Source organism: Sceloporus occidentalis, unplaced genomic scaffold, assembly GCF_023333645.1.
Source record: "Sceloporus occidentalis isolate IW3139 unplaced genomic scaffold, rSceOcc1.0.p SCAF_4, whole genome shotgun sequence".
Taxonomy (NCBI): domain Eukaryota; kingdom Metazoa; phylum Chordata; class Lepidosauria; order Squamata; family Phrynosomatidae; genus Sceloporus; species Sceloporus occidentalis.
In genome coordinates this window covers 87,241,528-87,268,194 of record NW_028316984.1, presented here as the reverse complement: position 1 = coordinate 87,268,194, position 26,667 = coordinate 87,241,528, and the positions used below count along the sequence as shown (strand labels likewise).

The following is a 26,667-nucleotide window of genomic DNA, read 5'->3' as shown; positions in this document are numbered from 1 at the left end:
ATGGCCATCTGTGGGGGGGGGGGGGCTTTGATTGTGAGATCCTGCATGGCCCTTGAGGTCTCTTCCCACTCTATACTATGATACTCTAAGCCTGAGAAAGCGTGCCTTGCCCAGTATGTGTGCATGTGGTGTGCTCCAAGCCACGTCCAACTTATGGCAACCCTGAGGTGACCCTATCATATTGTTTTCTTGGCAAGTTTCTTTGGAGGGGGTTGGCCATTGCCACCCTCCGAGGCGGAGAGTGTGTGACTTGCAGCACAAGGCCACCCAGTGGGTCTGTATGCTTGGGTAAGCCACCCAATGGAACCTTGGTCCCCAGAGTCATAACCCAACACACAAACACCACGGTTGTCGCGGATTGTATAGTGAACACCACTTTATTAACCATTTGTTTGTTGAACAAGAGTGACAGGGCTCCTTGCCACTCAAGGAGGGAGGGAGGGAGGGAGTAACCAGTCTCAAAGGCTGTAGAGGTAATCAGTTTTGACACTAGTTTGGCCATCATGGCTCCATGCGATGGAATTCTGGGAATGGCAGTCGGTTGTGGCCCCTGAATAAGTTTGGCAAATATGGCAAACCGAAGTGGTGTCAAACCAGATTATTTCTTCAGTGTGTGGAGGGAACACAAACTGGAACGAGGGGAGACTTTGAGGAAGGGGAGTGAGAGACAGGCAGCCAAACTCTTGTGGAGACAAGCTTTTATTCATCGTCATCATGATCATCGCCATTCGCCTCAGGCGTCGTCGAGAGTTGAGGCAGAACTTGGCGCTAATTAAGGGGGCGCGTGCAGCCAATGGCGGCCGTCCAAGCCGAGGCGAGCCAATCAGAGGCCGAGGGAGGGCGGGCTTGTAAAAAGAGAGCGCTCTTCCAGCGCCAGAGGCCGCCTGGAAGGAAGGAGGGAGTGAGGCTGGGTTGCTCCTCGTGTCTCGGTGGCCGCGGCAGCGATGGCTCCTCCGCTGCAGGAGAGCGGGCTGGGCGTCAGGGGCGAGAAGGCCTCTCCGCCGCCGCCGCCGCCGCCGCCCAAGGGTCGCTTCTTCACCTGGGAGGAGGTGGCGCTGAGGACGGGCCGGGTCCCGCCGTACCTCCAGGAGCGGTGGCTGGTGATCGAGCGCCGCGTCTACGACATCAGCCGCTTCCACAAGAGGCACCCGGGGGGCTCCAGGGTCATCAGCCACTACGCCGGGCAGGACGCCACGGTGAGCCCCGGGAGCGGCCCCATGACCCCCGGGTCTCCCCAATAAGCGCAGTTGGCTGGCTTTATTCTTGTGTCTAGGGGCCTCTCTCCTCGGAAGGTCTCTTCAGAGGGGTTCCGTGTTTTGGCGTCGCCGTTCTTTGTCCTCCCCTCCCTCTGAGGCTGAGAGAGAGTCACCCCAGGGGGCTTTCCGTGGCTGAGCCAGGATTCGAACCCAGGCCTCCAGAGAAAGTGGTGGAGGACAGGAGACGGAGCCCAGGGCGGCCAGGCTGTTCCAGACTGCCCCCTCCCCACCTTCTGGCCCAGGAGGGATGTCAACACGGCCTCCATTCTGAGCATCCCAAGAGGGGAAAGAGCCTTCACGGCTGAAGAGCGGGGCATAAACACTGAACACAAAACGAACAAGCAAGAATTGCCAGTTCACAGAGAGAGAGGCCTGTTACAGACTGCCAAAATAAAGCTGCTTCGGGTCTCTTTGGAGGTATGCTATTTAAATGATGCATGGGTCCTAAGAGTCCGGAGGTCGCGCCAAAGCCACGCTCCATTCCTAAGCACTGGAGTGCAGCTTTGGTGCAGCTTCTGGATTCTTAGGATGCATGCATCATTTAAACAGCATACCTCCAAAGAGACCCGAAGCAGCTTTATTTTGGCAGTCTGTAACAGGCCACTGAGAGAGAGCCTTTAGCCCTTTTGTGGCGCCTCGCCCTCCCTTGAGGGAGGGGCTGGCTGAGGGCCCCCTTCAGGGACTGCGCTTTCCCATCTAACCTGCCTTGATTCCATGTGAAAAGGCGGGCTACAAATGAATATTATTATTATTATTATCATCCCTCTTACTCTTCACGTGGTTTTCCCTCCTCCTTTCTTCCTAGCTCTGAGCCCAACTTCTCCTCCTCCTCCTCCTCCTCCTCCCTATTCTTTCCTTTGGAACCTGCTTATGTATTTATTTTATTTGTTTCTTTGTTTTATGTACGTATGTATTTTTAGAAATACCCCGCCCTTCAGCCCTAAAGGCTCTCAGAGCAGCTTGCAATTATTATTATTATTATTATTATTATTAATTAGAGGTTTCGCTGCCCTCAGGCTTTCAGTCTAAAGAGACAGGACACAAAAGGAGAAGGGAATGCTGGAGGGGAAGGGGATCAGGTCCAGCAGTTCTTCATCTTCTCTACCTCTGAGGCCTGGACCTAAATGTCTTTACTTAACACCTGCTTACTTAATATCTAAATATCTGCTTACTTAAATATCTGCCAGCAAGGGACTACTTTATTGTAGTCCCTTTAACTGAAAGGAAGAAGCTGGCGGCATGAGGTTGGCAAGGTTTGAGCCTACTCTCTCAGGTCCATGGGGTGATTTCATTAGCGAAGAAGTACAGCGGGGAAATTAGTTCATTTAATTGATGTTTTGTTGTGACACACCCACTATTGTTTCTCCCTCAACCCAGTGAGTGTTTTGTGACTGAGCCGAGATTGGAACCCTGGTCTCCAGAGTCACAGTCCAATGCTCAGACCACTACACTGCGCTGGCTCATGTTCCCAGCTTCTTTCTTTCCATTAGTTTCAAAGCTGCTACAAGATCCCTTTGCATACTGCTTTTCCAGATTAACTGCTATGTTTCTGAATTCCAGTAACTCGCCTTTAAGGTTAGCGCAATGTGGCCAATTAATTCTCTATGATTAATTGCCGATGGGTGTATCTGAGAAGGTGCACTTGTTTCTGTGGAAGTCGGATCCATTGAGAACAGGGAGTTGAGGCTTAGTAAAGATAGCATCTATTATGGCACTGTATTAGTTTCATTATAGGCCTTACAAAATGTCAACAGTCTTCCTTGTTTCTAGCAAATACACATGGATTCAAATGTCACCACATCTTACAAAAAACGTAAAACCAATAGAGTCCTGTGGTATTTTAAAAAGCAAACACATTACAGAATGGATGTGAAAGGATTGGTACTCAGCATATCAGACGCATGGAGTGTTACTCAGAATTTTAGAGGCGCAGAATACATTTGGTTGAGGGAGGAATGCTAGTGAGGTCAGAGGAAATAAAGCGCAGAACTTAATGACAGTAACAACTGAATGTAATTTCTGACTTTACTATTTAAAATCTCTCCCTGACTGTGTGTGAGGACCTAATTCAGCCTTGCAATGATGCCCTAGTGTCACAAGCCCTAAAAAACATTATTTGCCCACCTGTGCTTATGTACTTTGCTATTCATAAGTTGCCCCAAAGAAGAAAATGGGTTTTGTAATCCTTTTCCCCCACTTACTATAACAAAAAGGCAAATTGGCTGTGTTTTATGTTCCCAGCTGACTTTAGAATTTGTGGTGTGATGTTTTCAAGAACTGCGTACTCTGGTTTTACATTACTTAAAAGCAGCACAATTTACAAAAAAAAGTTATTAGTAAAACATATCCTACTCTCTTTCACAAACTTTCAATGAACCATAGAGAGAAAATAAATTTAAACAGTTTAGAACCATTTACAAATGCAAAAGGTTAAATATTTTAAAACAAAAAACAATCTAACATCTGGGATACTTTATTGGCATGTTTGCAAAATGATGTTTATTGTAGCAACAGCTATTGCTGATGCTTATAAATGCAACCTGGCCAGCATTTTGAATGGGATTGGAAATGAAAATCAGAATGAGCAACCTGACTATGCCGAGGGTTGCGATTCTGACCCAAAGCAAGGTTTTAGTTTAGGAGACTGTCCAAATGACAACAGGGAGTTAACCTTTGTCACACAAATTGAGTATCCCTTACTCGGAATTCCAAAGTGCAAAATACTCCAATATCCAAAACAAGTAGTGTACCTTACTACAGTGTACATAAAATACAGTACATAATTTTATTTGGGAAGCTAGAAAGATGCAGTGATCTGTGACATGGTGGGAATCCCCTCTCTCCAGCCTCATTATGTTTAACCATGTATATACAAATACAGGTATTCCAAAGTAAAAAAAAAATCCAGAATATGGAACATTTCCGATCCCAAGGGCTACTCTGCCTGCCTCGTCATCAGACTTTAGACTGATAAAATTGTCTTTGTGTTTCTGCCAGTATTTAGAAAGCTTCTTGCTTCACTTCATCTGTAGAAAGAAGATGGGGCAATGTGGTGATCTGAAGACTACAGTTGGTCCATGCACTATTAGCTGCTGGTCCTCAGTGAGTTTCCAGGAGAAAGAAAAAAAACAGTTGTCAGTGGGCACAAATATGGAGCCAGTATCTGGCACATTTGGGGTGCAAAAACCTCTGTTGGCCCCCCATATCATAAAGCTTAAGAAGTACTAGAATAGAGGATGCTTTTGTAGACAGGGAGACAGCCAGAGAAGTGGGTGTGTACGCATGCAGAGAAAGTCAGTGATGCTTATCACTGTAAGAAAAGTGTGCATAAAGAAAAATGATGTGCTAATGCTTGGTAACATGTCTAGAACAACAGGGTCCTAAATTTGAAATTATTTAAAATTGCCATATTTTTGTGTCATTTGACTTACTACAAGGATTTAAAGGATTATGCATGCACACAGGCAAACTGGTGTGTACGGTGAAAAAGATGGGACTTTGCAATTTAGGGATGCAAAAGAAGAAAGTCAAACTGAAGATAGTGTTCCATATAGTAGCCTTAGCAGCCATTTAATTCAGGAAGAAAATGGCCTGTTTCAGAGTACCAATTTCCAGCTGAGAGCTTTATATCAAAGTAGTACATAAGCAATGAGATCCCCCCTCCCTCTTATATGTGACAATGCTGAGTAGCCATGGTTAGCTGCAGCTTCTTAGGGCATGTATACAGAATGAATGAAAGTTAACAAGAGGGAGCAACATGTATTACAACCAGAAGGAACATAAGTCTTAGAGCATTTTACAGTGATATAAAATCAGTGAAAATGACTGTAGAACAGATACACTGCTAGCCCTTGGATTCAACTTTTTAGTACAGATGGGTGAGAATATGTCTTAGGGTGTGCTGTAAGCTCTGCCTCTTTGAGACCACTTATCATGCTTCTTCTCTTCATAGATTTGTGTTTGCCTCTCATTCCATTCAATTTTACAATGTCTTTTCTCTCCCAGGATGCATTCACAGCATTTCACCTTCATAAAGATCAAGTGAGCAAGTACTTGAATTCCCTGCTGATAGGGGAACTGGCACCAGACCAGCCTAGTTCGGAGCCCAGCAAAAATGTGAGTGTTCATTAAATGTTAGAAGTAGGAAATAGTATATACTTATATAGTTGTGAAATTACTTGGACTAGTGGGGAAAAGGAGGGGAAAATCAGATGGAATGGACTCCCAGAGGAGATCTGCCTTGCTACATCCCTGGAAATTTTCAGGAAGGCGGTTAAGACAGAGCTTTTTCGACGTGCATACCCACCTGACCTTCTATGAATTACAGACTGTTCTGTATGGAACGAGAACATCTGACCCCATGATTGTTGATTTTATGCTTTTAACTGTGGTTTTAACTTGTGTGGTAATAATATTGTAATGTTTTGATTGTATTTTTTAAACTCTGCTGTGATCCCGCCTCGATCCAATCAGGAGAGGTGGGAAGATACAAATAAACTTTATTATTATTATTATTATTATTATTATTATTATTATTATTACAAAATGTTTACATGGTTCCTATATTTGTCTAGTTACCTGGGTCCTAGCAAAAAACCAAGATCACACTTTTTCATAGTTTCCTTGGTCTGTTCCCTAGATGCCATTCCTACCTGTTTGAGGTTACCAGGTCTCTAGCTGTTTAGAGGCTTTGAATTTTAAATCATGAGATTAGAAAATGTCATCATTTATCTAGGTAATCACGGAGTCCCTCGTGTTGCCTTTTGACATTTAATCCATTTCAGAATTGGTTTGGTAACAATATGGTAAGATTTGTGTTGGTGTGATGAAAATGTGGCTTGGTAGTGGTGGCCTTAATTATTTTTATTTGAAATGTGGAATGTTCATTCCACAAAAAAGTGAAAAAATATTAAAATGGATACCAGGGAATGTAAACAGTCAGTTTATCTAAGGCATTATTATACAAGCATCAAAATGATGGAGGATGGGGTGTTCCATCACTCGAACTGCATTTTGAGGTGATTCAATTGCTAAGAATGATAGAGGTAGAATATAATCAAAATACAAAGTGGGTTAAATTAGAAAGACAGAGCAATCAAATGGAGTATGTCTCTTATCTTCCAGAGAAAAACATGGGGAAAGAAAGAAAAAGAGAAAATAATTGGTCCCAATGATAAGTCTTATTTGTTTAAATATATAAAAGAATACATATTATTTGATTTCCTTAGGGAAAGAAGACTTAAATATATTGGGGAAAGTAATAAAGAATCATGGAAAGATAAATGGGAAGTTGTGATTAAGAAAGTGGAAGGTAAAATGGGTTATGAAGAAGTAAAAATATATATAATTAATGATATTTTCCACATCTCCAATAATGATTGTTAACTTGATTGGTATGTATTTCCTTCAAATGCTATTTTTTTTGGGGGGGGGAGGGGGGAAGAAAAACATATTATGAAATGTGGATTGTACAATTTGCATCATGTACTGTGTAATAAAAATAATGTAAAAAATAAAAGTGATTATATTTCTTCTGCTGCTGTAATTTTGCACCAGAAATTTTTAATCATACCAGTTGAGACAGAGAGAAGACTTTTGCTACATACACTGTGGCATAACTCATAGCCCTTTGACTTTAGTTTCTCTTTACTGAAACAACTCAAAACAGATGTGAGGGTCCTAAGTGATGGAAGCGTCTTCAAATGCCATGGGGATTGCTTTGACATTTGCTAAATCAGCAAGAGTTAAGACTACATAAAAGTGTGCAGCCATATAATTTTTATTGTGCACATGCAAAAAAAAAAAAAGGGGGGGGGCTAAAGAAGAGTAGAGTTGGGTTAGTATTCAGTTTTTTTTTCCTTCAGTGGTAAGGAAATGCGTTTGGCCCCTCACCAGAATCTTTTTTCTTAGCCACTTATTTTTGGCAAGGAAACCTATTTTCTTGCTTTATTCTAGGATAATGTATATTTTATCTGTAAGTTAGGCCTAATTTGGTGAGACACCAAGTTGTTGTGCATGCGAGCCAGCCAGGCTAACACCACATTGACCTGTCCCCTGTATATGGAGTCACTGCCGCTGCTTCCTAACAAACATGAGGTCCGTGTAAAGTCTGCCTGGTGTACTACTGTTTCTGCTGAGGATAGAAATGGGTGCCTGAACTGCTTGTTATTCACATTTTTGGGCTCCTGTTTCTGTCCTCAGCAAAAGTGGCTGATCACCAGGCACGCTTTACACAGAGCTCCTGCCCATGAGGAAATGGTGGCAGCAGTTCCAAAAACAGGCCATTCTGTTTCCTTGTGCTGCTCAGCGCTAGGAAGGGGCATGGTGTGGCTCTTGGTGTGTGGACAACTGGATTGGGCCATATCAGATCCGATCCAGCTGTCCATATGCCAAAAGAACCCAAGGTCACTCTGGCATTTCCAGGAAACACTGAGATTTTCCCTGACTCTGCTTAGTTCAGAGTTCAGCAAAGTCAAGTTAAGGGGGGAAAAACACAGCTCCTCCATGGAAGTAGCCATATGTCATCAGGACTGCCAGCACCAGCTTCAGGATGAGAACAACATTTTCCACCAGTATAGACAGTACAGTATATAATACAAATGTAGGCACCAGTATTTTTCAGGGAAAGGTATTCAAGAAATGGAATTACTACTACTATTACTACTACTGTTGTCAACAAAAACAACATTTATATCCCACCTTTCTGTCCATATGTATAGTTAGGAGACTGTAATAATATTTTTACCTGGGTTTTAAAAGATCTGTCATTTGGGTTTTCCCACAGCAATTGCTTGTCAATGACTTCCGGAAGCTACGAGCCACTGTTGAGAAGATGGGACTTCTGAAACCAAATAGCCTCTTCTTCTTCCTGATGTTTGTTCATATCATGGTACTAGATGTTGCTGCCTGGTTAACCATCTGGTACTTTGGGACATCCTTATTACCGTTCTTTGTAGGCGTTGCATTGTTTACTGTTGCTCAGGTATAGTGTGGAAGTCACCTTATCTTTGAAATTAATCTTTTTTGACACATACTGAGGATTTTAGGAATTCTGCAAGATTCATGAATTTAAGATACCATTAAAAGAATTATGCAGCTGGATCTTTGCAGCCCCAGATTTCCAGATATTACTTTCCTTTTACAAGGAAGGCCAGCTTCCAGAATCTTCAGCCCAGTTCCTTTCCAGCCCCTCTCCTGCAGCTGTGAAATCATCAAAAGGAGCAACACACACACAGACTGATAGCCTATTTGGCAGGTTCCCATCCCTGAAAAGTCTCTGTGGTCCTCTCTTCTTTGTTGTGACCCTCCAGATGTTGAAATGAAATTCACTGTAGACTAGACAGGCTAGGGCTGCTGCAAGTTGCAGTCGAGAAACATCTTAAGGACACGTTATTAACCACCCCAATGTAGCAACAGATATTGGCAGATGAAAGCAGAATACCTTTTTCCATCCCTTGGCACCCTATCCCTGAGATGAATGCCATTTCTAGCTTGTTGCTTGCTTACTATGAGTGAAAGTGAGGAAATTCCAGAGACTTGTAGGACATCCTCTGTACCAGATTGGAAGTAGGAAAGGAGATTACAGATGTGCAGAACTGGATGGCTGGATTTGACCCTGGATTTGACCAGCAGGCTGTCTCAAGATTGGTTTCTGTAATAGTGGAACAAAGCATAACCTCCGGCTTCTCTTACAAAACTAGGCCAGTTTCACTACTAAAATCAACTGGCACTTCTTGGTCCAAGACCAGTCCTCAAATAGCCACTAATTACCCCTTTCCCTCCTCTTTATACAGTTTGTTGAGTGTCTATCCTTGTACGTTTGAGTAACATTTCATGCCTCTGCTCTGATGAAGTGTGATACATATTGGTCTAATAAATGTTTTATCCTTAAAGGTGCTCCAGAACACTTCACTAGTATGCCTCCCTGGGGTGTGCAAAGTGTGGGGCACAAAGGCCTTCTAAGATGACTTTTTCTTATGTGTCCCATTCCCCCTGATTCCCCCTCATCCATGCTAGGCAAAAAATTGGGCAGGACAAATTTCTTGCTCCTAAAGAGCTTCCAGAATCAGTGGTTGTTGGTTTAGCCAGATTGGGAAATCTCCTCAGTCCCAACCCAGTCCCCAAACATTTCTGGTTCCAATTTTCTCCATTAAAAAAAAAAATACTTCATTTCTTCCCTCCCCATTTGCTGATTCTGATATAATAGATTTTTAGCCAGTACAGTTGGCTTTTAGGAAGGAGGGAAGTTGCCATCCACATGTTCTAATAATGTCTCTCCTAAGGAAAGGTGATGTTCTGATGTGAGATGTCTAGCATAGGTTGGCTGCGAATACACTGTGGGTACACAGGAAGAAGGTGGGAAGGAGAGGGCCCTTTACTTCTGCACAGTTTATTTCTTCTCCACTGCTATAGAAGAATTGCTCACCAGGTCCGGAGGTTGAAGTTCTTTTTCCTCCTAATGTTCAGGTTGCTTAGAGAGTCCCTTTGAGTATGTGTACAACAGCCAATCTTGCCATTGGATTACACAAATTAGTTAGGGGTCAGAGATTCATAATAAAGGCTCCACCTACACAGTAGAAATAATACAGTTCATAACCCCACTTTAAGTGCCATGGCTCCATCCTACAGAATCTTAGAATTTGTAGTTTTGTGAGGCACCAGCATTTTGGGGCAGAGGCTAAAGACCTTGCAAAACTACAAATCCTAGGATTCCATAGGGTGGAGCTACAGCACTTAAAGTGGTGTCAAACTGCATTATTCCTACAATGTAGATGCACCCAAAAACATTGATCCCCAACACCATTTTCTTTACAAATCATAGCATGAGTACTGTGAGCACTTAAAAGAGTTCTTGGATTATGGGTGTGCAAATGTTTGGGTCCAGTATTGCACCAGATCACAGAATAATTGGGGGTTAGGGAGGCAGGTGAGTGCATGTTTTCTTCCTTCCAGCTGAGTGAGAGAGTGAAGGCGCTTCCACCAATCTCTACTGATCACTATTTCTCCTCTGCTAGTAGGAAAATAGCACTCTCTGAAGCAGAATCACTAGTGGTTATGAGAGACTTTTGCCTCCCTGTCCACAGTGATTCTGTGTGAGTCGTCTGTCCCATTTTTGCGTTTAGCAATCCTAGAACAGTGTTTTCCTCCCTCTGGGTAACTATCCAGCTAGTTAAGGGGAAGAGTGGATGGAGGCTCATTGTACTGAGAGTAGCTGGGAGGACCAGTGGTTGTTTGGACACCACCCCCCAGCAGGATGTGAGTGTCACTTGGGAGATGTATCTCCAGTTTTTATAGTATTCATGTGTGGCATTAATGTGAATGAACTGCAAGCTCATCCCTCTTTTTCTTTTTTTTGTATCCTCCTCTGACACAGTTAAAGGAGGAGATTAGAAAGCTTTCAATTCCACGATGAACTAACTGCAATTTAGTGTTTTCCCAAGCCTTGAAAAACAGTTGTTAATATTAAGTATGTCCTGTTGAAAGAAGTTGGCTTTGTAAAGTATACTTTATGGGGGTAGCTTTTTCTTGTATGTTACAAATAATTCAAACTGCAGTTAATCCAAATCTGGATATAATAATAAACTGTGGCTAGCTAAGAATGGAATCACCTCTTTCGTGAAACACAATTCATTTTATAGTATTATACCTACACCAGACCATAATATTTTCCAATTACTTGGGAGTTCCTTTTTTGTCAATTAAAGCTTGCAGTGCTATATAATATTGAATTTGGCACAGATGGTCTGACCGGCCCGTGTAAAAAAAGTTGCATTGCTGTCATGTTGATTCTGCAATGAGTGTGGGTTTTGTTTCTGAAATGGTTCCTTATTTTATAGACCCAAATGTCCTGGTTCCAGCATGACCTTGGGCACCTTTCAGTCCTGAGCTCATCCAGATGGAATCATGTGATTCACAAGATCTTAATGAGCCTAGTGAAGGTAACTGTCCTTTCATTTAGAAATCAGCACATGTTTTGATGGCATTTTTTTACTATTCTATTCTCAGTCCTTTCTTCTCTTTTCCTGTAGGGAATGCCAGCCCAATGGTGGAATTATCTGCATTTCCAGCATCATGCCAAACCAAACTGTTTCCGTAAAGACCCTGATCTCAATATGCACCCAATTCTGTTTGCTTTGGGGAAGAAACTGGCTGCAGAGGTACATTTACAGTGTGTGTTACTGAAAGGATGCTCAAGAAGCGAATTCTGTGAATACGCCATTACTTTAAATAAATTATCTGAAGCTGAGTAGAGTGAGATGGATGTGTCAATATCAGCAGGAAAATAGTATGTCAAGCCCCAGCAGGCAGAGAGGCATCCTGCAAGTATAATAAGTTAAATAACTTTCTGGGAACAATAATCAAAATTGCCCAACTCTGGCCACACTATGTAGTACTGGGAGCTTTTGCTTTCATAAATATAAAATCTGGCCTTAATTTCAGTTTTCATACCCACATTATCAAATTGAGACCAAAGAGACACAGAAGTAAACCTGATATGCATATTATGAGTAGAATAATGATGCCAATGTTTTATGTGTCAGTAAAATTGTGGTAAATGATGGAATGATTGTCTAGAGCCCAAATGAACTACTGATACCTCCTCTTTCACAGCTTGGGATGCAGAAGAAGAAGTTCATGCCTTACAACTACCAACATAGATATTTCTTCTGTGAGTATCTCTGCCAATGACAAATAATGCAATGCTTCTGCCAATTTATCACATAGCCTCTGATTTAATAGTTCCTAAATGACAGGGGCAGGATACAGGTTATGGCATCCAGACCAACAGAATTTGACATTGAAAGGATTCAAGATAACTACAGATTGCAAGTTGTATCTGATAGTGTCTTCCTCCTACCAGAAGAGATGCAACAGACAGATCAGTTGTGTCATCTCTGGGAGAAAATTCTGAGGCTGTTGTACTTTGAACATATTGTGAGATGACAGGACTGATTGGAAAATAAGAGAGTGCTTGGGATAAAGTAGAAGGCATTAAGGAAAAAACGAGACCATGCTAGATATGGATTGATTCAATCAAGGAGTCCATGGTTCTGAGTTTGCAGGACCTGAGCAAAACAGTCATTGATCAGGGTCTTGGAGGTCTCTTGTTCATTGGGTTGCCATAAGTCAAAACTGACTTCTTCTTATTCTTCTTCTTCTTATTATTATTATTATTTATTTATATAGCACTGCACAGCAAATAAAAACTACAGCAACCCCAGAGGGTCAGGCGACTCTCTAGACTAGATTTTTGAGCTGTACAGATAGCTCCAGCATGGAAGAGAAGGAAGAAATCTTCTGTTGTGCAGGTGGTGCTATGTTCCCTTAACAGTGGATGCAACCCACTTTATTCTTGTAGGATGAAATGTTTATGGATAATTGTGCAGCTCCTTTAGTATAAAACTAGGTGAAAAAGTTGAATTCTAGATGAAAAGTGAGCATGCTGTCAAGGTTATAGTTTTAGACTGGGATTTAGTAGAGATGAGTTCCACTTGACAGTCAGCTCTAAGGAGAGCCAGTAGATGTCCTACAGTCTTTTGTTAATTTATTAATTAATTTAAGCTACCTTGTACAATTGAGAGGATAACTGGGATACCTTTGTACCAAGTTTGGAAACCTCCAATTAATTCAAATACAGCAGTCAGATTGATCACTGGTACATTTAGGAGTGAGCATATCACACCAATATTAAAATCATTCCACTGGCTGCCAGTTAGTTTGTGGACAAGGCACAAAGTATTGGTTATTACTTTTAAAGCCTTACATGGTTTGGGTCCAGGTTACATAAGGGATTGCCTCCTCCCATATAATCTGCCCTGTACACTCAGGTCTTCTGGGGGACATTCACTTCATGCAGCCAGAATTAGTCTGGCAACTGTCACCCAGAAGACATTTTTAGCAGCCACTCCTAGCCTGTGAAATGACTTACTGGGTGAGCATCAAGAGCTATCTGAGTTTAAAACAGCATTAAAGACCTATCTCTTAAAGTAAGGCTATCCAATCAATTTTAAACTGAATTTTATAATGGTATGTTTTTAATTTTATGTTGCATGATTTTAATGTTGTCTATGTTTGTGTGTTTTAATTTAACGTATTTAAAGGTTTTACATATTTTAATCAGTTATATGCTGCCTTGAGCTTTGTGGAGAGGGTAAGAAATAAAATGATTTCTTGTTGTTGTTGTTATGTTGGGCCTAAACAGCGTAATGGTATAAGAATCACAGAGTAAGAATGTATGTGGTGAGAAGACACATGTCACCACATGAGAAGTGCATTCATTGTAGAAGTTGAAGCATAGGAAACATAAAATGCTGAGTCAGCATAACAGTATCATGTTATCAACAAGGATTGGATAAAATTATTTTTTTACTGTTGGACTTTCCACTTGGGGTAAATAAAAAGGAGCTGTGAGGCATGAAAAGAAATTTAAAATAAAAGACAGGAAAAATGAGGAAAAGGTGAAAAAATTTACTAGGTAAGTAAATCCTCCAAGCCAGCATTTTTCAGTGTTGGACACTGGGTGACCAGGGTTTGAATCCCTACTTAGCCATGGAAATCCATTGGCTGAAGGTTTATATGATCTGAAGAGAAACCAGAGAATATGGAAAGAAATCAAACTAGATTTAGAAAAATGGAAGTGTCTCCATCTTAGGGTGACTGGGAAAATTGAAACAATTAAGATGATGATAATTACCTAAAATAAATTTTCTCTTTCAGTGTATACTCATTATAAACAGTTTTATACCTTTTAAAGAATGGCACAGAGATTTAAGTAAGTTTATATGGGCAGGAAAAAGAGCCCAAGTTAAATGGACAACACTGACAAAACAAAAAAAGGATGGTGGTAGAAATACTCCAGATTTGAGATATTATATAGCTAATGTGCTAAATTGGATCACAGATTGGATAAACCTGGGAAACCCAAAATTGCTTAGCCTGGAAGGTTTCAATAACCGATTTGGTTGGCATGGGTATATGTGGTACGGGAAAGCAAAAGTGCACAAAGATTTCACCATATTATAAGAAGAGCTTTGTTAATGGTCTGGAATGATTTAAAACAAAACATATAGGGAAATACCACTTTGGATATCTTCCCACAAAGCCTTCTTTGAGAAATGGAGCTCTTTGAATAAATAGCTAAGGTACAAGGACATATTGAAGAAGAATCACCAATCAGGAAAATGGGAATTAAAAACTATAGAAGAACTAGAATCTCTTAATCCAAAAATGCATTGGCTTCTTTATATTCAGTTAAAAGAAAGGTTTAAAAAGGATAAAAAATTAGAAGATTTTGAAGAAGACTGGGTTAAATATGACAATATTTTAATGGTCAAAAAGAATAAGAAAACAGTAAGATTATATAGAGAACAACTGAAGAGACAACAGGAATATGAGCCAGTCACTGAAGAGATGATAAAATGGGCTACAAATATAGGTAGAGTAATCGATTTGGAGAGTTGGGAGTATGCTTGAGAAAGAACAGAGAAAGTCTCAAGATATAAAAGGAAGTTTTGGAAAATGGAACATAGATAGCACTTAACCCCACTAAAAATATCCAAAATTTACAATACAAAATAAAATAAGTGCTGGAAATGTCAAGAGAATATAGGATCCTGGTTGCATGTGTAGTGGAGGTGCCCCAAACTTTTTTTTTTTTTTTTTGGAAGATAATACAGTCTGATTCAAGAAATGTTGGAAATTAGATTTCAGCTAAAACCAGAAATATACCTGTTGAATATGTTAAATATATTACCTCTAGAAATAGGAAATGGTGGAGAATCTTATTAAATTTGATCTCAGCAGCAAGAATAACAATGGCACAAATGTGGAAAAAAGCAGAGCTGCCAACAATAGATGACTGGCTACTGAAAATATTAGACATGCAAGAAATGGATAGATTAACTTCATGGATAAATAATAAGGGTATAGAGAAAATAAATGAAGAATGGCTTCTGATAATAGAATTTTGTAAAAAGCGTTGGCAGTGATAATACAGGTAACGAAATTAAGAAATTAAATATTGGAGACAAGGAATAGAAATATAATTGATGTAAGAAACAGGGATGGGCACCAAGGAAACTGTAAGGAATACTTTGACAGAGAAATAATAAAGACAAGAATAGTTCATTTTGTAGTGTTAGGCTTTCTTGTTAAGATATAGAGGAAGTTAAGATAGATAAAGCATTAATATTGTATTGTAGAAGATAATGTAAATGATATATTATGGGAACTAGCTGTTATATAAATAGTTAAACTAGGCAATAATATTGTTGGATTGAATAATGTAATCGCTGGATAGAAGCTTTGTATGCTTATTTTGTGTGTGTGTGTTATTTATTTATTTATTTTAAAATAAAAAGTTAAAAAAAAATCCACTGGCTGACCTTGAGCAAGTCACACTTCTCTCAGCCTCAGAGAAAAGCAATGGCAAACCTCTTCTGAACAAACTTGCCAAGAAAACCCTGTGATACTTTAGGGTCATCAGAAATTACTTGAAGGCATACAACAACAAAAGTAAATCTATTTCATCCTCACATGCAAGGACAAATAATTACTGTAGTTTTGTCCTCACTGTGGGACAAAACAATTCATTCTCCAGGTATCTTTTCCATATTTCAATATCTTAAAAGTGTTCTTGGGGAATTATTATGTGAGAAATACACATGTTCTTTTTTTCACACATAAAATATATTTTCAGAAGCTGTGGGGAGAGGATTTTTTGTCCCCCGTCTACACCTTCCCCCAGTATTTCTCTGCAGAATAATTCCCCCCAAATGCTTTGGAATGTTTAGATACAGGGAGGAAAGTAAGCAGATCTCTTATTGTTCTGCTCTTCCCAATAGTATTTTCTGACAATTGGGGAACCCATGTTTTGACTGGGAAATGAATAGTAGGGAATATTTTTTTTTGTCCCTACTTATAACAAAAGACAAATCAATGTGATGGTTGTGCAGATACTTTGGATTCAGCTTCCACAAACTCCACCCAGCATAGCCAGGATTATGGAAGCTATAGTCAAAAATATCTGGAAAGCCAAAGATCTTGACCCCCCACCTCTCTCTCCATTGTTACCATTTTAAACCATTTCAAAGGGGATGTGCGCACGTGTGTACATGCATTCCAGATAAATGTAATTTTCATTCCAGCATGTTTTTTCATTTTCTTCAACAGTCATGGCCCCAACTTTGTTAGTTCCCTTCTTCCAGTTGTCCATATTTTACTCTTCAATCAAACGGAAAGAGTGGCTGGTAGGCATGCTTACCATTATATTAAAATGCACCATTAGAATTTACCTTAAAGCACACCATTTTGTGTGTAGTGTAATGTCTCAGACCTATTTGTGGTAAAAGTTAGCCTTTGTTTATCTCTCCTTAACAGGACCTGGCCTTGATCGTGTCCTACAACATCAGAGTCTGTCTTATCTATGTTCCCCTGATGGGATTTAAGTGTTTTATGGCTTACTACTGGCTCTCCAGGTAACACACAAACTCAGCACACTTCCCTCCTTGATTTTTGATATTAAATCATACATAAAGTGAGGGTTTAGATTTTTCTTACACCTTACAGCCTAGTTTGAGTATATTTGAAATCTAATGATTTGATCCCTGCAATCATTTTGAGTTAAATGTCTCCCTTGTGAAAAATTATCTTCCAATTTCCATTGCATCATAATGCAACCACAGGGTTTTGTCTTACTTGTGGTATAAGCTTGGATTGAACACATAACCTTTATTGCTTATTCAAGGTACAATCTAAGACAGGCCATATTAACATCTTGAAAACTACAGTATCAGAGGAGGAAAGTTGCTCATATGTAATTGAGAAAGTATAACTACACGGTGGCCTAATCTTGTGCAGTGCATATATAATTGAGCCAGGCCACGGGATCATATAACTTTAGGACAGGTAGGGATCTTGGAGATCATTTAGTTTAATCTAAATTTTCTGAACTGGTTGCAGCTATATATAGGGTTGCCATTATTCTCTACTATAAAGTGGGATAAAATGTAGGACAAAATTTAGCCCAAAATGTAGGACAATTGTAGGATAAAATTTAGCCCAAAATGTAGAACATTTAAGAAAAGTGGAGGACCTTAAATGTTCTACATTTTGGGCTAAATTTTGTCCTACATTTTGTCCCGGTTTATAGTAGAGAATGATGGCAACCCTAACTAAGGCTGTTTTAGCCATAATGGCTGTTTTAGCCTCTAAACATCTCTAGCATAGGACTGTCCATCACATTCAGAGGCAGTCTCTTTCACTGCCAGGCAGAGCTCTTTATACTACAAAATGGTTCCATTGTTTAGCTGAAATCTGTTTTGGTGCAGTTTTCACTCACTGGGTCTAGTCTTGCTCTCTGAAACTACAGAAAACAAGCCTGCTCTCTCTTCTGCTTGACAGCCCTGCAGTTATTGTAACCTGTTATCTGCAACACCTTTCTTTACTAAGAGCTTGTGACTGTGAGTGTGCTATGGACTAAGTGGGTTAAGCTCAAAGCTCACATAGACAGACAGCAGGTTGGCTGGCTACCATGTTTTAGGTTGTCACGTTGAAAATATGGGTGTTAGTAGAATTCAAAGACATAACTATGTTAGTCTGGATCAGTATGGAAAGGGTACATCAGATTAAGTACTGTAGATTTAAGGGCGAAGCAGACCAGCAGCTTAGAGTGGCCTCTGACTGTTCTAGCCCTGATCAGCCCCTGATCAGTCGAGGACTGTGGCAACTGGACTGTTGCTCTTAAAGTGGGCTGCCACTGCGGTCCCAAATGGACCCCTGGCAAGAAGGGCCTTTTTGCCGCTCCTTTTGCCAGGGGCCTCAGAGTAGCTTGGGGCTTATGTTATCTGCACAGCACACCGCCAAAGTAGCTGGAATCTGCACTTTTTGGCCCATCTGTTTCAGGCCTTTGCCTGCGAAAGCATATGCTACGAACTTTCAGTCTCAAAGATGTTACAAGATCCCTTTGTATATTGGCCTTTTATTCTACAGGTGGGAAAATATGTACTAAATGAGGGCAGCAAGAGTTGTATGTTTGTCACTGGATCCATTGCTTTCAGCTTACCATCACTTTCCTGTATCACTCAGGAAAGAAAGGCATGCTTACTCTGAGTGGGGAGATCAGCTTTTCTCACACATAATACTTCTGTTAGATTCATCAGCTAGTAGGGTCTTTATGAAGACCATTGTTTCATTGATTCTTCCTTGGTTCTATGCTATTTTAACAGACGCACACACGCACACACACATATATATTGGTTCTCACAGGTCCTAATGCCTACATCTAGGAAATATTAGTAATAATGTAGATACTAGTAATAGCTTTTAGTAGTTGATTGTGTCCTTGTAAAGAGGTTGCTTTTTTAAAACAGTGTTAAATATTGGATGTGAGGGCGATCTGGCTGCGACATCTGTCACCCCATTGATCGCCAGGGTTGATTTGGCTGATCTGGCTGGCTAGGTGGGTGTCCCTTTCCTCCCTCACCGCTCCATGTGCGTCCCTCCCGAAGCTGTGCGCTCAGTGGAAGAGGACAACCATCCCAGATAGAAGGAGTGTACCATTCTTCAGTCAAGGGTATACGATAGCTGTGCCCCCCTGCTAGAACCCCCAAACAAGCTCAAAGTATTAAATATTTGCTTTTTCTTCTCTTGTGCTACTTCCATACTAATGCTCTTCAGTGTTTCTGAAGGGTTGGTCTTTCCTGTTCATTTGCAGATGGGATTTCCACATGGCATTTCATGTAGTGTTATAGTCCCCATAACACTCTCCTCAAGCCTCTTCCTCTGGCAAAAACACTAATGAAGTAAACTTTTGCCTTGTTGACTGCCAACTTAGGGTGACATTATGAATAAGATACCTCCAATACATGCTATCAGCAACAGTCCTGCTCATGTCTTGCAGACTCAGGGACGTGCCTTCCTTGATTGAGCCTGCCCATCTAGAATAAGATCTTCCTCTTTTCCTGCTGTCTTCTACCTTGTCAAGCATTATTGTCTTATCTAGAGTCATGCCTTCACATGATGTGTCCAAAATACGACAGTCTCAGTTTAAACATCTTGGCTTCCAGGAAGAGTTCAGGATTGATTAATCTAGGACCCATTATTTGTCTTTATAGTAGTCCACAGTATCAGTAGAATTCTTCTCCAGCACCCACATTTCTAATGAGTTGATTTTCATCCTGTCAGCTTTCTTCATTGTCCCACTTTCATAACCATGCATAGAAATTAGAAATACAATGTCATGGACAATCATACTGTATTGAATGATATTTCTTCTTCGTGGTCTCTGCGAATCACACAAATGGGTTTTGATATATCTTTATACTTCACAATCTTGTCTAGTTGCTTAATAGTTGCCCTTCACCAAGTCCTTCTTCTAATTTTTTGACCACAGGCTCCATTCTGATTAAAAATTGATCCAAGGTGCAGAAGATCTTCATCTATTTTAGTGTCTTGGCCTACTTCAAAGTTATGTAAATAATCTATAGTCATTATTTGTTCTTAGTGTTAAACTGTAAACCTGTCTTTGCAATTCCTTCTTTGCAGTTTCTTCAGTCATCACTCCCAGTCTATTTTCTGCTAGTAGCATGTCATTTGCATATCTTAACTTATTTATATTCCTGCCTCCAATTTTCATGCATCCTTCTTCTGAATCTACTCTTGGTTTACGCATGATACAGTCAGCAAATAAGTTAAATATAGGATGATAAAATGGAAGCTTGCCTCTCTTACCCACTGAAAACCCTTCCATTTCTCTGTATTGTGTCCTGAGGGTAGCCTCTTGTCTAAACTAGAGGACAGTCAACTGTTATGGCACCCATTTCTGTTAAAACTTTGGCATGTTGATTTATGCTTCCCTGAAGGTTCCTCTAATAGATTAAGGATTAAATCATTGCTGTCTCCCACATCAGCCATTCCTCTCATCTGGGCAACACGTCCAGCCATCTTCTCATCTTTATGCTCTCTTTCCTAAGCAGCCTGGTACCAGTACAAACTTTGTACATTTATTTGCTTGCAGAAGGAAAGATTGGATGACTGTCCAAGCCACAAGCCAAGCTAGGGAAGAGTCCAGCTTTTAGCAGTCCAGTGCCTCTCGCTTGGCAACAGTGGCAGTGCCTATTGTCCATCTCACTCTGTTGTCACTTTTCCCAGCTTTCCTTCTATTCTTCCTCCTCTTGTCAGTGCATCCAGTATGCTGAGAATATTCACCCTGCTTTAACTGGACCTTTGATGGCAGTGTTAGTTTCTCACTATGCTGCAGACTTTGTTTTAGGGAAATGCACAACAGTGTACAAAAAATAATGAAAAACAAATATTAGCCCATTTACATTGGCAGGTAGTGCTGCAATGGAAACAAAACAGTCACAAATAAAATATTCAAAGTAGGATCAGCAAAGTAGTGTCAAAATATTCAAAGTAGGGTCAGCAAAGTAGGAAAAACAGTAGAATCCTGGTTTAGTGACAATATAATACGAGAAAACCCTGTGGTCTCTGAAAGGGTATCTGAGAGACTGTGGAATATAGCAGGCCTTCCAACTATCTAGAGGACATATAGTTGGAAAATGCAGTTTCTGTGCTACTGAAATGAAGTATCCAAGGAGACAGCATGTAGTCTTTTGTTACATATTCCCCACCCTGCTCTGTGGATTTGTCTGATGCCATTTGAAGGAGTGTAAATTAGTGGCTATCACATGTCTTGTGGAACCAAAATTCTGTGCATGATGTGAAGTACTTTCTTCTGTCTGTCCTGAATTTCAAGCCAGTTAGTTTCAGTGAATGACTCCCAAGTTAATTACAAAAGACAAGAGAGGAACATCTCTCTGTCAGTTTCCTCCACACAAGACATATTTTAAATGTCTATGGTGTGGTCCAGACCAGCGCTTTAGCCACATACTAGGAGTGTGTGGGGGCGGAGCAACCACAGGCCCCCCTGAACCCCAGTACATGGCGGTGGTGTAATAATGGCGGCACCCTGCGTACATGCAAGTCTCCGTTTTCGTGGGCAGTGTGTGTGGTCCAGAACGGATCCTCTGCAAAAACGGTGTGTCGATTGTATTTTTGAGCATGAAAAAAGTTTGTGTACCCCGAATCATCAAAAAACAAAGGTGGCAGTGGTCCGAAGCAGATGGGCCATGTCGGGGACATGGCATTTACACTACGCACACCCTGAATGTGGCTGGAATCTGTGCTGACCTCAGCCCAACCTGGAAGAGTTGGCACCAAAAAGAGTGTCGAAAAGCCACTCCTTGCCAGTGGCTTGGTTGAGGACTGCAGCAGTGGTCTGGATTGGGGTTGAGCACATGCAGTTGCAACAGCCCTGGGACGATTGGCACAAGAGCGGCTGTGCACTGCTTTTTCTGGCCCATCTGCATGATCCCAGTATCTCAGCCACCCATGTGGCTTCATATCCCATGCCTGATACCTGTACTCAGCTTTTTGAAATCTAAATGTAGTCTATTAGGTAACCTTTTTCTGCATACTTTTTGATAATTTTAAAATACACAGGTTTGAGATGGAGATCCTATTATTCCAGGAGCTGTGGTAATTTCAGCACAATTGGTTGGCTTTTACAACTTATGGGAATAGAAACATATACATATTTAGTATGTATCAGTTTTTATACCACAATTTCTGCAGTTGGTACAAATTCTCTTTTTTCTTTTTTGGCTTAATTGACTGTATTGCTCACTAACCTTGCCACCTATCAAATTTTGATTTAAAAAGTATACTCATTCCATTTTAATGTGTACCTGCTTTTATGGCAAAGTGTAAAACTGTCCTCAGCAAATGCTCAGTTTGAATGTTGGTGTGTTGGGATTTACCAAACAGATTGCAGGTCAGCACATGTATGCTAAGATATGTGTATTCTATGACATTTTTCTCTATGCATTTCACTCTATAGGCTTCTAGAGTCTTGCTGGTTTACCTGGGTATCTCAAATGAACCACATCCCAATGAACATTGATTATGATAAAAACATGGACTGGGTGTCTATGCAGGTAAAGCTCTTTTCTCTTGTCCAAAGCATTGATTTTTGAGATATATCACCAGCAATTTCTAAAAGTGACGTTGCAGAATTTTCCAGTTTAGCAGTCCTTAGTTATTATCAATCAGATCAGACGCACATGCTTATGTACATGCATATGCATACACACATTACACACTGCACCTTTGCTTACAATAGTTCATTGCCATATGAATGATTTTATTGCAGGTAAGAATCAAGTTCAAATAAGTCCTCAACTTTTTAATTGGCTCAGGAGCCTTGGTGGCGCAGTGGTTAAATGCCTGTACTGCAGCCACTCACTCAAAACCACAAGGTTGCGAGTTCATGACCAGCAAAAGGGCTCAGGCTTGCATCCTTCTGAGGTCACTAAAATGAGTACCCAGATTGTTGGGGGCAAATTAGCTTACAGTTGTAAACCGCTTAGACATTGCTTAGGCGGTATGGGGTGGTATATATTTGAAGGTTGTTTTGTGTTTGTTTTTTGTTTAATTAAATATTTACATCTTATCTTTCATTTCAGTAGAAACACTCATGATAACTTGTATTAAAAGCAGTCACCCTTATTTGAAGAACAACAACAAGAACAAAAGTAGGAGCAGTAGTTCAAAACAATTTATGGTCTCAGCAGAGCCAGGGAAAATAGAGTCTGACATTGAATAGGTTTAAGGCTGTAAAAAGAGCACTGAAAAATCATTAGTCTTTCACCAGTCTCTGTTTTTTTTGTTTTTCACACAGCACATTATACACTTCAGTATATTTGGGGAAAGGGGGAGAGGAGAAACCAGAACTAGAATGCAGAACTGGTGTTAGCGGAAAAGATCTTCTAGGCTGTTCTTGTAGACCTGAGGAACATATAAAATATTTTTAAAGGCCAGATTTGCTTTGAGAAGTCTTTTCTAAATACCTAGAAAGATTAAGTGAAATACATATTGGGATGAGGAGATTTTGCCCATCACCAAAGACATGAATTCTATAGGAGCAGAAAAGGTCACAATTCAGTGGTAGGGCACGTTTGGTAGGCAGACAATGCTAGTTCAATCCCTTGTGTTTCCAGGTCACGGTAAAGAAAATCCCCAGTCTTTAACTCTGCAGGGGTACTGCTAAACAGCAGATAGTACTGGGATAGATGTACAGCTTCCTGTCTTTCTAAAATAGCATATTTTCTTACAAGATGCAACATGGCTCCTATAGTATCCAGATGGTATTAATAAGAAAATAGGTCCTATATCTTTCAGCTGATAGTGTTAACAGCTGATAGTGTTAACAATACCTTATTGTCAACAGAACTCATTTGGACCACACTGGAGGAAAAATCACAAGATGCATGAACAAGACTACCTCCTTTATGTATAGTCTCTTTAGGAATGCATGATAACCCTAACGAAGGTCCATTATTTCGCCTGTGCTTTCTTGTTTTTTTACAGCTCCAGGCAACATGCAACGTGGAGCAATCCCCATTCAATGATTGGTTCACTGGCCATCTGAATTTCCAGATTGAGCACCAGTAAGTAAGATAGATGGTCAGGGCAACAAAAGCTTTTTGAGTCATTCCCAGCGTCTGTTTTCATGGGACCAATAAGAACGCAATCAGTAGAATAGAAAATCTAAATAAGAGGCTGGGTTATGCATCAGCTTAACCTTTACCTCTTTGTCTCTCCACAGCCTTTTCCCCACAATGCCTCGTCACAACTACTGGAAGGTGGCTCCCCTTGTGAAATCACTCTGTGCCAAGCATGGCATTGACTACCAAACTAAACCCCTGCTCACAGCCTTTGCAGACATCTTGCAGTAAGTATGGTAGGGTGATATGTACTGTTGTTTGGGAAGAGCTAATGAATAATGAAGGAAAATGCAAAAAAGGAAAGTTAACCTTTGGGCTTGACAGACCGCCCATTTTCCCTCCGGAGGGAGCCTGCAGCAACCAAATCGTGTGGACTCCCTCCGCACCAAAAAGAACCTGCTAAAAGGTTTCAATAATGCAAACACGGTGCCCTGGTGTGCAGATGCAGCGCTGCGCTTGCGTCATCATGGGGGGCCCCATATGGATGGGAGTCCACCATGATGGTGATGTCCGTACAGACTAGGGTTTGGGAACGTGTGGTTGCTGTGCGCTCCTGAACCCTAGAATAAGCATGGACACACCCCTTCCTGCCCGTCTGTCTCAAGTCTTCGTTAAATTTAACAACTTTTAATACTTGAAAGGCCAGCAATGTATGCTCCTCTATCTAACTTACTCCCATGCCAAATAAGACACAGAGATCTTTTTAAATATTTTCCCTGATCTGAATTTCCAGCCAAAGGCTGCTTTTTGTAAAAAATTTAAAAGATGGGATATTCAAGGATGGATTTCAAGCCTCTCACTTAGTTCAGCGCTAATTTGTGAGATAAAGGACCCAAACAGACAGGCCAAAATAAAGCTGCTTCGGATCAGTTTGGAGATATGCTATTTAAATGCTCCATGTGCCTTAAGAGGCCAGACACTGCGCCAAAACCACATTCCAGTCCAGTCCAGCATATTTTAAACTGTATTTGTTAATGCAACAAACAGCATCCTTTCTCCTTATGCAATCAAAGCCCTGCTCACTGTTTTGTAGCTCTCTGAAGGATTCTGGGGATGTCTGGCTTGATGCCTATCTGCATGGATAAGAAGCACCAGTGCCTTGACAAAGAATTGCAGCATTAGTTATGAAGACGCATCAAGACAAGAGGACAGTTAATGTGCTAAGGAAGAATTTGGGATCTGGAGGGTGAGCTGGACAACTGTTAATGAATTCAGGGTTGGGGGTAGTGTTTCTCAAATTCTTTCCCACTTTCAACTTGTTATACTGAGCATTTGAGGCATTGGCTGGGTAGGTTTGTTGAGGGATACGGTGAATCCAGTTTGTTGGGGACAGCTTACATAGGAGTACATTTTGCTTGTTCCATGTGTGAGATTAAAGCCTGACTTTCCTAATAATGGGGCAGAGGGAGGACAACTTCCCGAAGGACAAGGAAGAGAATTTAAAGTGGAAGGATAGGATTACAGTGAAAATGAAAAGGTTATACCATTTGTAAAGGCACAATAGTTGAAGGAAAAGATTAAATATCAGATGAAGTTGTAAAATCAGAGTGCTGTTTTATTAGGATTACACTGGGAATGGGCAAGATTTGTGATTGATTTATAAAGTCCATTCTTGGACACATTCATGTTTAAATTTGTTTAAATTTCATGTTTAAATATCTGAAAATAATTGGTTGTGGTTGTTTGGGTTCTGTTAGTTTTCATAATGGTCAGAGAGAGAATATTCTCCTGGGGAATAATGATGACAAATGGTCTGCCCCCCCCCCCCCCCCCCGGCTGCCTCAAATAGCCTCATTGTGCAAGGAACCTTTACATACTGAATTGAGGAAAACGTTCCAAACAAAATCTTAGCAGATGCATTAGCTCTTCAGTGACACCACTATCCCAATTCATATCCCACAAGAAGTGGTGGTCCTTGCATATGAGGAACTAGGCAACTGTTCCATTGTTCCACAATGCACTTCAAAGAATGCAAAGTCTGTGTCACTACATGGATGCCCAATCACAAACAAGGTCTTGTTTATATGATTTATTCCTTTTTTTGAAAGTGAGATATTGCACGAGAGGGTTCTGCATGTTACCATGCTCCCAGTTACACATTATTTGAAGTGTATGATGGAATGAAGGAGCTTCCATTCTTCCCCCATGCAAGGACTTGACTGTTGGGAATCTATCCACTGAGGCAGAGACTTTCACCTGTTTGGAGCATCTGACAGTATGACTGAAAGAGTTAATTAGTTAAGTTGACTTGACCTGTGATTGTGAAAACATTGATCTTCTGTTCAGCTTTTTAGCACAGTCCTCTTTGGATGTATCTTATGTGTACATACTTATATTTATTTGTATCTTTTAATGTATTTCATAAATTACATTGGTTCAAAATGTGTGGCTGTCTTTTTGTTCATGGTGATGACAAGCATGGTACAACTTTGATACTTATACAATTTCAGAGAATATTGCTGCTGATGAGATATCATTTAAGAGGTTGAGAATTTGTTTTTTCTTGCATTAGCTGTGGGGTTTAAAAACTAATTGCAGGAAATAGCAAACTCCAATACCCATATCTAAAATGCTGGCTTTCAGATAATATAGTTATGGGGAGCCTGCAGATCTCCAGCTGTTCTTCAGCTACACCTTCCATCAGGCTTAGTTTTAGTCTGTACTCATGTGTGATGATCCAACAACATCCCTTTCTATTATATAAGCAAATTCATTGCACTGTTGGACCAAGCTGTCATGCATGAATGCACTCTTGGTGAGGAATGGTCAGTATATTTTTGCCCCAGGCTGTGTAAAATGTCTCAGGTGCATGCAATATAAAGACATCTCCCTGAGAGTGAGAGAGC

At 40.6% G+C, this 26,667-nt stretch overlaps 1 protein-coding gene across 2 annotated transcripts; it reads left to right on the top strand.

Annotated features, from left to right (window-relative positions):
* Positions 1-864: 864 nt before the first annotated feature.
* Positions 865-26,175, top strand: LOC149314265 (acyl-CoA (8-3)-desaturase-like). Of its 2 annotated transcripts, none has more exons than XM_089520760.1 (13): positions 865-1,196; positions 5,262-5,372; positions 8,041-8,238; positions 11,093-11,194; positions 11,285-11,413; positions 11,868-11,925; positions 16,428-16,504; positions 16,635-16,732; positions 22,156-22,252; positions 23,685-23,764; positions 23,923-24,048; positions 24,855-25,493; positions 25,611-26,175. In XM_089520760.1, the coding sequence occupies exons 1-12, from the start codon at positions 945-947 to the stop codon at positions 24,904-24,906; spliced, it is 1,380 nt and encodes a 459-aa protein (XP_089376886.1). In that variant the 5' UTR covers positions 865-944; the 3' UTR covers positions 24,907-25,493; positions 25,611-26,175. The 2 variants fall into 2 exon arrangements, with proteins under 2 accessions (XP_089376886.1, XP_089376887.1); XM_089520761.1 differs by lacking the exon at positions 865-1,196 and adding an exon at positions 4,281-4,358 and having other exon boundaries at positions 25,611-26,174.
* Positions 26,176-26,667: the final 492 nt, after the last annotated feature.

Bases quoted from the DNA above. Each gene is read 5' to 3' on its own strand.
- LOC149314265 (XM_089520760.1), top strand. From the start codon at position 945: ATGGCTCCTCCGCTGCAGGAGAGCGGGCTGGGCGTCAGGGGCGAGAAG. The intron at 1,197-5,261 runs GTGAGCCCCGGG...TTTCTCTCCCAG, and splicing joins ACGCCGGGCAGGACGCCACG to GATGCATTCACAGCATTTCA. The intron at 16,505-16,634 runs GTAGGCATGCTT...TCTCCTTAACAG, and splicing joins TCAAACGGAAAGAGTGGCTG to GACCTGGCCTTGATCGTGTC.